Below are 13,306 nucleotides of genomic sequence, written 5' to 3'. Positions count from 1 at the left end.
CCGCCCAAGTTCCAAGGGTTATCTGTAATGGCACCTCAAAACCAACCCCCCCCAACAATTCCCTACTCAAGAACTGAACGAGCTTTCTCCTATCTCCGAACAGTAGCAGAGATGCGATATCTTGATCTACAGGTATATACATTTGTCAAAACTTATGGAACTATACACTTAACGTGGCCACATTTTTTTAGCATGTAAATCATACCTCTACAAACCAACCCAGTAGGAGCATTATAAGAAGGTCTCAGCCTTTGGAGAGAGAAAGCCGTACTTCAAATTCAAGTTCTAGTACTTTCTACCTGTTAGGCCTTTGAACTCCTTCCACCTGTAGTTTTCTCTCAATGGGGCAGTTGTCACGTTCTCCTTTTGTAGTGAGGGCGGAGAGACATAATAATACAAAATGCCTCGCACACGGCTGATGCTGCACTGCTGTTAGACCTTCTTTTTCAGCATTGCTAGTTCTATGTTACTCACATACCCCTGCCCACCAAAAGGTGATCTGAAGGACAGAATGTGTGCTGTCCTTTTCTTTTCCGTGTTTCTAGTATAGAGCAAAAGTTGTGTGTTTAGCTATTTATATATAAATATATATATTTATATAATATATATATCCGACTTTTGGATAGCAAACACCTAGCAGCAGCCCCACTGAAGCCTCTGCAGGATGCCACACTGTGTATTATCACTCGGGTTTGCTAAGGCTCAGTATTTTAAAGTCTGACAGACACTTTCTTTGGTCAATAATTCAGCTACGGCTCCCCAGTGTACAGTAGGGCTGAATAACACAACTTTAATTATGATAGTTCTTTAGGTTCATAAGGGTTGTCTATTTCTCTTGAAAGCAATGGAATGGCCATACTGTTTTCTGGACCAATAAGTCACTCTGTTTTCCATGGTTCAAAGTTAAGCTTTTATTTGGTTTTAAATTAAAAAAATAAATTTCGTTATTAAATAGTGAGATGGATCTAAGTTATGTTCAGCTAGTAGCTTACTCAGGAATATACCACTGGGGGTACAAGTAAGGGGTGGGTCACCTAAACTAAAATGATTCGTTATGTCATCATGTTTGAGTGGCATAATTCAAAAGAAACGGAGATACAAAGTTTTAAATGTTTACAATGGATGGGAGAAGTAAACCACTTAATCTATTGCAATTGCCAACTAATTTCTTTCTCAGTGCCAGTCTGCTTGGACTCTATACCACAGTGCTAATGTCATCGGGCTCATCTGCTTTCTTCTGCCTGCTCGGCAGGGATTTCAAGTATTCAAGGTGTCTCCGGGCATCCTCCTGATTTTGCCTCACATAATACACCACATAGGAGATCACCATGGTGAACCAGCCAAACATGGTGACCAGCATGGCATAATCAGTAGTCTTTTTAGGGAGGTTACAAAGGTCAGCATCATTGGCAGCATTGAGGAATGGTCTCCCGGCGTGTTCATCCAACACAGAAGTCTTACAGATCACGTTGTGGGCTGTCTCATGGTTAGATGCCATGCTCCTCAGAACTTGCTGTAGAGTACAGTCGCAGTGCCAAGGATTGTTGGCAATTCTGGCCCTGGCCTTCAGGTTATTGAAGGCATTTTTGTGCACGCTTTGAATCCGGTTGTCAGACAAGTCCAGAGTCTGCAAAGTTTCAGCTACTCCTTTGAAGGCATGCTCATCGATAAACTCAATGCCATTTTTGGACAAGTTGAGAACTCTCAGTTGATGGAGGTCCTTAAAAATCTCATTGGGGATAGATGTGATCTGATTGGAGTCCAGATACAATAAGACTGTTTCAGGAGGAAGATCTCTAGGTATTTCCTTGAGATTTGCATTGCTACAGGTGACATTTAAACCCCCAGAGGAAGAACAGAGACAGCCCTTGGGACACATACTGGCAGAATGAAAGCACAGTATCATAAGAACAAAACTTTGTAGGAGGAGACACATGGAGAGGGAACGGGTTAACCACAGGTCTACCAGATTCATGCTGGAATGTCAGCATAATCACAAGCCCATTCCTCATTCACTCCAACAAGCAAGCGTGGCAACCGTTCCAGCCCTGTCCACACTGTTGACTTCCTTCTTGCTTGGTTCAAAAGGTTGCAACTAACACACGTGTCTCTTCATTATTCCTGTCCTTACTTGGGTACCTAAAGGAAAGGGAAGCAGATGCAATTAGCTTTTTTGCAGAGGGAGGTACATTGCAATTAAAAGTGCTCTCAGGCGTCTGGCATTCTATGTGGGCGGGAGAGTTGGTTATGTAGTTAATTTTCATCGACAGCACTGGGAGTTATCTGCATAATGGGAGTCTCCTGCTCAAATCCCAGGTGTTGGGCTAAAGGACTATCAATAAACGACAACATTTCCAAATCATTTGCCTTGATTTTAGTTGTGCAGAATTACAGCAAACAGTCCAGATTTCTCTCATCTCTACTGGTTCTCTCACATCCTGAACCCCTTCTAAATTAGACAGCAATAAAATTTAATTAGACCTTCCCCCCTTCTACGGTAACAGATGCATTAGTGTAATTTAGAACTGCTCTTGAGCAGCAATAAGAAATAACACCGATATTTCATGGTTAATGACCATAGATAGCAATAATTGTCATGGCTTTTGAATGGATGTCCAACTGGAATATTTTCTCTAAAGAAACATCTTACTTGAATTAAGAAATGAATAAATGTATTCCAACTTTCACAACAGAATATTGCTAGGGACTGATAAACCAGGATCTCCAAAAGAGCTGTCTCCCTGTTTTTCTCTGTTTTGTAAACAACCTATCCTCTCCCCAGTAGATCTTCAAATATGACACACACCTCCAAGACTTTTTATTTTTATCCATTTATTTATTTATTTTTAAGATTTTATTTATTTATTTGAGAGAGAGACAAAGAACAAGTGGGGAGAGGGGCAGACGGGGAGAGAAAGGGAGAAAATCCCAAGCAGACTCTACGCTGAGCATGGAGCCCAACACGGGGCTTGATCTCACAACCCTGAGACCATGACCTGAGCCAAAAGGAATAGTCCGACACTTAACTGACTGAGCCACCCAGGCGCCCCTTCAAGACTTTTTAAAATATAAGATAAAATTTAAATATATTAGCCTCTAAGACTTTCCCAATAACCTATTTTATCTTTCATATATATATATATGTATATATATATATAAATATTGTTGGAAGGGCCTTCTAAATGGCAAAAATTAAGTGATATATGAAAGGATATAAGCTTACTCAAAAACAGAGATGAGAATATAAGTGAACCCTCAAAACTACTTTTTCATATAGAGAAGACAGGCATCTTCGAGACCAGTTCATGGAGGAAGTGAGTGGATTTTGGAGAGATTATGTGATTCGCCCAAGGTCAAATAGTTCGTAGGTGGAAGAGACAGGACTCAGGCCAAAGGCTTTGTTCTGACTTATTAATCTCCTAACTCTTTCCACTACCCCCCTCCCAACTCTCTCCCAATCTCATCTGCTCTATGAGGACAGTCAGAATCCAGGGAGCATTGCTTGTTGTGATTTCTGATGCCGTTATGTTGCAGCTCAATCCCAAATTGAGTACTCTATGGAGTACGAGGGAGCTCCATGTGTGACTTCAGAGCGTCCTCTTTTAGGATGTGAGAAACAAGGAGAATGTTCCTTCCTCTCACTGCAGTGAGCAACAAATGACTTTCTGCAAACTTATCTTTTCTAAAGATCCCAGATGGATAAATACAGAGGGAAATGACTCCAAATGTTACCAAACTCACAGAAGAGAAGATTAATGTGAGCTGAAAACATAATGAATGGGGTTGTTAATCATGGAAAAAATGAGATTAGCACCAGCAGAATGGAGTGGATGTGCTTTTGGAATCCTGAGTCCCTTAAATGCCAGAGAATGCTAAAGAAGGACCCCTAGGCTTAGGAAGCCATCCATCAATAGCTCATTTCATTTGAGGTGAGTTTCCCTCCCTTCCATGTTTTCCTTCAACACTGCATTGCATGACATTTGGGAACTCTAGTGATTGCCTAGATGGGAGCGAGAAAAAATAAACAGGTGTGGAGGGGAGGGCACTCAGAGAGTAAGAGGGTGGCAGAAGGATAAGGTAAAGGATGCTAGGATGAGGACATGACAAGGACACAGGAGATGGGAGGCATGAATTTGAATAGAGAAAATAAAGAGAGTCTGTGTAATCAACCAGCTCCCATCAATCAAGTAGGTACCACCAGCCTAGATCCTGCTGGAAAGTGGGAAGCCTTCTCTGGAGGATACTCCACATCTCTCCAGAGACTGATTCAGAGTCTATCTGAAGAAAAACGTTCACCAATTGAGACTAACAGTTCCATGAGGGCAGGCTCTTGTGTCCGCCTCATGTAGAAACAACAGCAAACAATTAAAAAGTGAAAAGTACACTAGTTTGTATACCAGCTGTAATCCTTGTTAGCAGTGTGCTCCTGGGCAAGTTATTTAACCTCACTAAACCTCATTTTCCTTATCTTTGTATAGAAATTATAAAAGGACCCAATTACAGAGTTGATTTGGGAATTCTGTGAGATAATCCACATAAAGCATTTAACCCAATGCCTAAAAAGCAGTAAGAGTTCAATACTTGTTGGCTACAGTTACTATTATTATCCCAGATACATTCTCAAATGTTACCACGGTGCTTGGTATGTTGTAAGGGTTAAATGAATATCTATTGTATGAATGTTCCAATAAAATATTGAAGAATCTAGCTGTGCTTTTTCTTCCCTATGATGACTATTTTTATTTTTAATATAAACATTGGCTCATCCAATGTCTATTGGTTTTACATATTGACATGGTAGTCTTTGGAAAAAAATCACAAGTGCAGGCTCCTACTTGATGGAAGGAATAATGGAGCTTCTTTTCGGTAGGTTCTTTGAGACTTAATCTTGGTTTCTCCAGAATGATCAGTCCAATGGTCATGGTAATAGCCAAGAAATGATTAGTACACATCGTGAGTTCTCAACATCAGAGTGCAATACCTCTTCATGTCCAAATGATCCACCTATGCACTGAATAGAAAGCCTATTAGGAACACAAATACAGAGTATCTCTTGCATTCAGAGATGGTGGACTCAAACTAAGTATTTCATTTTCTTTCTATGAAAGCTCTGGGATAGGCTAGATGACTGGGCTGCTCTGACTCAGCCTCTAGAACCTCCACACTCAGCCAGGACAAAGTGAGAAGAGATGCAAGAAGTAGAGAACTGAGCCCTTCGATGTCTAGGAGGCAGACGACAAGGGCCAAAGTTATCGAGTCAAGGTCATCTTCAGCAGGGAGGATGGAAGAACTGCCTCTCCACTCTATTATGCGGAACTACTATTTTCCAAAGGGATTAGCAGCTTGACATTGTCTTAAATTGCTGGATAGGTCAAGAGGGGTTCTTGGAAAAGAAAGACATGGCAGACGGGCCTCATAGTAAAAACGTGGGTATTCTTTTGACATCGGTTACCACCCAGCATTGTACAAAGCTAAAGAGCAGATAACTCGGAAACGAACATTCTAAACCCCAAACTCTCTCCTGTTTTGTTTCAGTCAGGTCTACTAAAAAATGCAAAGTAGCAAACAAACCATCCTGTTGGGAAAAGAGAGTACCTCCTTTCTAACTTCAGAATGAGGATGTAGAGCACAGAGAAGGGCTGGGGTCACACTGGTGAATGCAAGAACAGAAGCAGCATCACTGCCTGTCCTCCTGATAAGGAACAAGACCAGAAAAAGGGGCAGAGCAAATTAAACAGCATCTTTTCTACCTCTTGATTCTCCCTCTCCACTTCTCAACTCATTACACTACCCTATCCTCATTCCCTCATTCCCTTCAAATATGTCTGAGGCAGGAAGCTACAGTATTTTTGGATGTGGTATTTAGGTATGAGCTGTGCTCCCAAAGGGGGCCATTTTATCCACAGACCCATGCCTTGTTCACATTTCCCTGTCACACAGTTTTCCAAGCTACCACAATTAATGCCTGGATTGGGTGGCAACCATCAAGTGCTGTTTCCAGAAGGAAAAAAAAAAAAAAAGTGCATTTAGCAGACTGCCTGAGAAGACAGATCTTTCAGAGGTTGATTAACAACTCTATCTTGCTTCCTGTTCCTTTCTTCTCATCATTAGGGGACACTCAGGGACACTCAGGGCTTCTAACGCAAAGCTTTCATTAACTCTTCTGAGATAAGTGAGTGTACCAATTCATGAAGAAATACCAGACACACTGATTTCTCCCAATTACATTCCATGAAACTCTGCTACCCACAAGGATTTGATTAAAAAGCACAACGCAGCAACACAGGAAGGCCTTTCGATTTGGGAGGTAAAATTCAAATCAATGGAAAAAAAAAATAAACCTCATAAATTAAAGTACTTGAAATTAAAACTTCCATATGGCAAAAAGTAAGACAATACACAAAATTAAAGGACAGATGATAAAATAAAGGGTTGATTTCTTTAGTATACAAGAAGTTCTTACAAAGGGATAAGAACCTGATCCAACAGAAGAATGGACAGGAAAACAATATATACAAATGACCAATAAATCATATGAATAGATCCTTGATCTCACTGACAGTAAAATAAATTCAAGTTAAAGTACCTAACATCTTGGTTAAAATGAGGAAGAATATCTACTGTCAGTTAAGGTGTAAAGAACAAAGCACTCTCAAAACTTGACAAGCAGATACTTGGGGCACTCTTTTTGTATGAGCAATTTAGGAATATCTATTCAAATTTTAAAATACAAGAACAAGTTAGACTGAATTGTACTGATATAAAGGTCTCCAAAGATGACCTCAAAAAGCAGCTTGGAAAAAGGGGTTCTGATAGCATCATCTTATTTCTGCAAAAATTTTTAAAAAGAGGAAGTAAATGTGCAACATAGGTATAGAATTTATATGTTTACATATGCATAGATCATTTCGGGAAGGATATGTATGGAAGGAAATGTATAAGAAACTATTAATAGTGCTTAGCTGAGGAGTAGAACTTTGGGGGCTGACAGGGTGAGAAAAGGAGCTGTTTTTGTTTTTTAATTTTATACCCTTCTGATGGAATTAACTTTCTGTGGTATAAAGGTGTTTTGTTTGTTTTTGTTTACATAAAAATTAAAAAAAATTAATACAAAAGGACCAGGGATTAACTGAAAAACCAATCTGAACATAATGTCTCAGAAGGCGAATTTTGAGCACATGAAACAGTTGGACAATGGTGGCCAAGAAGCTTGTGCAAATAATAAGACATTAAATTTAAAAAGCTGAACATGTTTCAACATGAGAGGCTGAAGATGCAAAGGGACCACGGTGAGACCATATATAAAGATAGATCTTGAACTCCCAACCTGCTGCAACCAGCTCAGGAAGTCAAACTACAACCTCTGCAGCAAATATCCCAACCCAGCGAGATCATTAACTGCCAACTTCCCTAGTTTTCATTCCTACTTCCAATTTAGGACTAACCAGGGAAAGACAAATTGGCTCCCCTCACCAATCGCATAGGATGCCCTGGTTCTAGCTAGACTGCCTCCAGCTTCCCTATGCCAAGAGCCACAAATCAGGGCACTTCTGAAGCCTTTCAGAATTTTTCCCACTATCAAGCTTTTCCACTCCCCTGCCTGCCTATGAGTCTCTACCAAATGCTGGGGATGGGTGCTGGTTCCCTTGCCATAGAAAGCTTGGGAAAAATGGCCTTTACTGGTTCTCATTTGGGTAGTTTTCATTTACTTCCACAAAGACTGCAGTTTGAGTATGTGATATTTTCAATGTAATATTTCCAAAATTAGCTTTATAACCTATTATAGAAATTATATAAGGATGTCTTTATATGCTCAGGTTTTCTATAGACTAAGTATGGGTTGCATAAGACATCAATGTATATAATTCCTGACCAAAAAATTCGGGACCATTGGGAACTGAATGATTCAGGGGAATGAACTGTATAGATAATTTTCTCTACTGCTGCTCTTTGAGATCACGTTCATGGAGACAACACCTTCATTCATGTCTTTAGCACTGAGCTCAGTCAGGAACTTCAGTTCTACCTTTCCATTCACAACCACCTATTACCACAAGATTCAGCCTGGGCTTCAAACTGAGTGTCCCTAAAAGTAAAATCATTTTCACCCTTTATCCCCACCCAACTACCTTCCTCCTTTACCATACACTACTTATTCTTCCCTCCTGATTTTTTAAGAACAGTTTCCATTTTCATCCTCCTTGCACCCCTTCTCTTGTGCTTTGGGTCCCCACTGCCTCTTTCTTGTTTAAACTCTCCATCCTTTTGCTCTGGAAGGAAGCAAAAGCATCCTTCCTGGACTGCCCATGTGCAGCTTCCGTTCTTCTTCTAACATTGGGTTAAAATAACCCTCTGGCCATGTGTTTCCACTGGTTGAAAAGCTTTCACAATCCCCTGTTGTTTATAACAATCCTCCTTTTCCAATCCTATGTCCCACTACGCTTCCTCACACAGACACAGAAACCTGAGCTCAATAAACAGAGACCGGCAATTACAAAGCTGAGGATGAACAGCACTTTGTTCCACAAATATATAAGATTTATCGGAAGTCATCCCAACCCAAGACCTCTCCAGCTTGGAATCGTTTTCCTGACGATGACGATCAGGCCCAGGAGGCATTTAGGTGGCTGTTTTATAACAGCAGCTATCATCACTTAGTTAAGGATATGAAATGATAAGGCTGACAGATACAGAAGGAACTGAGGATCCTTATATTTAGAAGGCATTTAATCTGCTTGCAGACCCATAATTTTTAAAGTCAGGAGCTCCTGAAATCTTGAAACTCTTGCTTTTGTAATTAAAGCTATCTGTTTATCTTTGCTACCAGACCACGAGTTTTCAGAGGGTAGGTTCAATGTCTTACTCATTTTTATATTCTCTTATTGCCCATGGTAAGAATTTAATAAATATTTATTGAAATCATTAGGATCTATTCTCATTTCATCATTAAAATAGCTATTGTTTACTTGGTATTTATTACATGCCAGGTATTTATTAAGGAAGAACTCATCTAACATGAGTAATGGATGATAAAATTTAAGTTCTGACTAGGTCCCTGGTTAAATGGATATAGAATTCCAAAGCGAGGGGTCAGGTTGCCATGTGAAGGTTAGCTGACAATGTTCTTTGAGTCTAACATGTATGTCCTTGCCCACTTTGAGGGTAAAAGGCATCAAGAGGTACCTATCCTGTCATCTCCTCAAGGAGAAGAAAGAGTTATTACAGGATTCCTGGAGCTGTGGTGGAGGTGCAGAATGTCCTAGAACAAGAACAAGGTTGACCTATTGTTTGCCGGTAGAGTTGGGTAATGTTTTGATGTTGGGGTGAGCCTGCACTCCCAGAGTTTGTCAGAAAAGAGATAGAAAACTATTTCCTATGGGTCAGATATGGCCACCTGAGGGAAGGAGATCCCCAGTGAAAAGTATCTCAGGTCCTTTCTCATGGTCCCATAGGATTCCTTGGTAGGGCAGAGGGGCATGAGCAACAAGAAACTGAAGGGCAGATGCTTAGATTTGGGGGAAGTGACTTTCTGGAATATATATACCACAGGGGCCAGGGGAGCCATATGGGTAGGTAGGGGGCATAAAGGAGCCCTGGGAAAGAAGCACCAGGCCCATCTCATTCTACCTTCCAGTGAGCCTCTGAGCAGAGCAGCTGAAACCCAGGGATGCTGAAGGTCTGGGAGGGGGTGTTAAGGGTCAGAGAGGAGAAATTGAGCTACCCACCATACCTTCTTTCCCTTTCCTTTATGCCTGAAACAAAGAAGAGGGGAGAATAGCTGAATATTAGATGAAATTCAGAGTATTGGCTAATCTCTTGAACTAGACATTTACATTACCATATTGAATTTTTACTTTGGTTTAAGTTAATTGAGTTTGTGACTTAAAGTAATGGTAGGACAATCTATTACCTGAGACTGGCACAAAATCATGGGGCTGACTGATGTTTTCATTCAGGGACTAGAGGAAGATGATCACCTGCACAGAACAGAGATGAAAGGAATGGTGGAAGCAGAAAGTGAGTTGCATTGTATTCTGGATATACATCCATCACCTTGTATAATCCTCAGTACCACATGAAAGTTAGCAATTATGACCCTCGCACAGATGAGCAAATTAAAGCACAAAAAGGTGATGTAACTTGTCCACTTGTCATAGATGCTGAGTTAAAGAGGCACAATCTGAACTCAGGTCCTTTGGCTTCCAGAGCTCATGTGGTCAAACATGGCACACACACCTCTTTACAGAGAAACTACCATAATTTTTTCCCTCCTTCTCAACTGATTCCACTAAGATGAGGAGCAAGGAGCATGATGGATTTTACACTAGGGGAAGTATTGCTAAAAAGGAAGACTAGCAGGATAGGAGGAGGGAGGGAGAACAGCTGACATATGCTTCTGAAGGGGTTCAGAACAAGTGTCCCCAGAGACCACCACTCTGGCATGATGATTATTTTGAGCTGAAGATAATCAAGTCCTAAAAGACTCAGGAAGAGCTTTATACCTCCCTTTTAACTGTCTCTAAGAATTCAGATAGAGGGCCTGGTTTAGGAAGAGAGCTACCACCACAGGTAACTACAAAGGGTATGGACTAGGTGTGGTGAAATGGGTAGAGGTCAGCAGAGCCTGTTTGTTCAACTTCCTTTCTGTGTCCCATTGTCTCTGCATGGCTCCACAAACATATGTTTACTAAACATTTGCTCTTCCTATCTTTCTGTGGTCTTCCTTCCCTTTGAAGCCTCAGCCCCCTACCCCCTTTATTTTAGCTCAGAATGGCATGCACGCCTCAATTGCCTATCAGGGAGCCTCTCATTGTCTTTGTGGAACTCCCTGTATGTAATTAAATTTGGTTTTCTCCTATTAATCTGTCTTATGTCAATTTAATTAACAGACCAGCCAAATGAACCTACAAATGTAGAGAAAAAATTTCCTCCCCTATTCTTCTAAACCAAAAGCTCTAAAATTACATTTGTCTTAGATATGTGAACTACCATTACATTAGATGCTTGTGGGGCAAGTCCATGGATATGCTCTCATGTAATTATCTCTAAACAGCCCTTTTAGTGAAACATGGTAAACATCATTGGTCCTATTGTAGTATAGTTGAGGAACTCACTGAATGGAGACTGCTTAAAGTCACACAGCTGGTTAGCAGAAGGACAGAACCTGGATGCAAATGTCCTACAGAGTAGATTCCATTCAACACTCATTGGTTTATGTATCTCTTCTACTGGCCACTTTTTGATATGGAGAGTCTGTAAACACAAGTACTGAGTTTTAAATGCCAAACCAGTCCTCTGTTGACCGCTTTCTACAAACTTTGAGGAAGTCAATAATAAGAAGAGAAACTCCTTTTCCTGTAAGAATCTCTTAAAGGCTACTCATACAAAACTTTTATCAAAATGACATGATATCCGTCTGTCCCAGATCTCAGTCAGCTCAGGTACTGCTTTTCCTATTTTGAACCTATTTCACAAAATAATTCTTTAAGCAAACCCTTAATTTATTGGTGGGGGGAAAAAACGCTTATGAACACATTGCCTCCTTTCTACATGATCTAATGTCCATAGGTCTCCAGGGTGAATTTAAACATTATTCCCACCCACAAACCCACTGGAAAAACAGAGAAAAGCAAAGAAATACACAAACAAAAACCACTGCTTTTTTTTTTTTTTGGACCTAGTATCTATATCTCTGTGGGACTAAACACAGAATAAAGATAAGACTGTCTTTGTGAACATCTGTATTTATTATTCAACATGCTGCAAGTTTATAGGGAGACTGAGTGGGAACACATCCATCTCACTTTCTTTCTGCTTCTCTATTATTATTTCTCAGCAAGTGCCTCTGACATTTAACAGTGAGATTTTTACAAGCTCTTAACACATAATCTACATAAATGTACGTTCCCTAACTCACCAGGGTCCTGAAGCAACCTAAAAGCTGCTTTTAGAAAACACTAACTTATGTTGAATTCAGTTGCATTTCTGAGTAGGATGAATGACTGTTACCATTTAAAAACAACAACAACAACAACAACAACAACAACAAAACCCTTGTTTTGACTAACCCTATCCATTGACTTGGTGGGAAAAGTACAGGATTGAGATCCAAACCAAGGTCTAGAAACTGAATTCAAACCCCAGCTTCTTAGGAATGAATTCCAGGAATTTAGCAAATCACTCATACTTCTAAGCCTTTGTTGTCCTAGAACTATAATCAATAATATCCACTTCATTGGTCTCATAGTTATGAGGACAAAATAAAATAAATATATGTGAAATGTGCTTCAGAAACCATCAATGGACATTTAAAGATTATGCTCTATTGTGGGTTTCAGTATTTGGCTGTTTTCCTAAAATATCAGATCATTCCTTTTCCAGAGATGTACATGTCTTTTTCTTTTCTTTTCTTTTTTTTAAAGATTTTATTTATTTATTTATTTGACAGAGAGAGAGACACAGTGAGAGAGGGAACACGAGCAGGGGGAGTGGGAGAGGGAGAAGCAGACTTCCTGCCCAGCAGGGAGCCCGATGTGGGACTCGATCCCAGGACCCTGGGATCATGACCTGAGCCGAAGGCAGACGCTTAACGACTGAGCCACCCAGGCGCCCCATACATGTCTTTTTCTTAAGCATAACCGACTAGGATATGATTCTAACATAACTTATAATAGTATTCATGCCAAAATATATTTAACCTGAATCTAATCAAGAGGAAAGGATTTGACCAATCCAGAACTTGGGACACTTTGCAATGTGACTCATCAAGACGCTTCAAAGGGTCACTGAAAGGAAACAAAACAGAACAACAACTAAAAACACGCACAAAACAAAAACAGCCTGCAGAACTATTATTGATTAAAGGAAGAAGACATGTGACAACTAAAGGAATGCAAAAGACTGATTTCTGGATGTAAAAAAAAGAAATGCTAGAAAAGAGCATTTTTGGAACACTTAGGGAAAATTTTAAATACAAATTCTGTATTAGATATTATTGTATCAAATATAAATTTCTTGGGCTTTTCATGATTTGAGTAGGAAGTAGAGACTCCTTGTTCCTTTTTTTAAATTTTTTAAATTATGTTATGTTAATCACCTTACATTACATCATTAGTTTTTGATGTAGTATTCCATGATTCACTGTTTGCATATAACACCCAGTGCTCCATGCAGTATGTGCCCTCTTTAATACCCATCACCAGGCTAGCCCCTCCCCCCACCCCTCTCCCCTCTAGAACCCTCAGTTTGTTTCTCAGAGTCCATAGTCTCTCATGGTTTGTCTCCCCCTCCGATTTCCCCCCCCTTC

The 13,306-nt window shown here is 40.1% G+C and overlaps 1 protein-coding gene across 11 annotated transcripts in view; it reads right to left on the bottom strand.

The window, feature by feature from the left end:
- Positions 1-673: 673 nt before the first annotated feature.
- Positions 674-13,306, bottom strand: part of LRRC3B (leucine rich repeat containing 3B) — a 90,941-nt gene continuing 78,308 nt past the window's right edge. For 9 of the 11 annotated variants that reach the window (XM_032408823.1, XM_032408815.1, XM_032408818.1 and 6 more), the window contains exon 2: positions 674-2,139. In XM_032408823.1, coding sequence (XP_032264714.1) covers positions 1,196-1,975 — 780 coding nt within the window. In that variant the 5' untranslated portion in view covers positions 1,976-2,139 and the 3' untranslated portion in view covers positions 674-1,195. Of the gene's footprint in view, positions 2,140-9,910; positions 9,978-13,306 lie in introns of all 11 variants that reach the window. The other 2 variants (XM_032408813.1, XM_032408814.1) reach the window with 1 other exon arrangement.

Source organism: Phoca vitulina, unplaced genomic scaffold (genome assembly GCF_004348235.1).
Source record: "Phoca vitulina isolate PV1807 unplaced genomic scaffold, GSC_HSeal_1.0 scaffold10, whole genome shotgun sequence".
NCBI classification, from domain to species: domain Eukaryota; kingdom Metazoa; phylum Chordata; class Mammalia; order Carnivora; family Phocidae; genus Phoca; species Phoca vitulina.
Note: the sequence above shows the minus strand (reverse complement) of the source record. Positions and strands in the feature narration are given on the sequence as shown.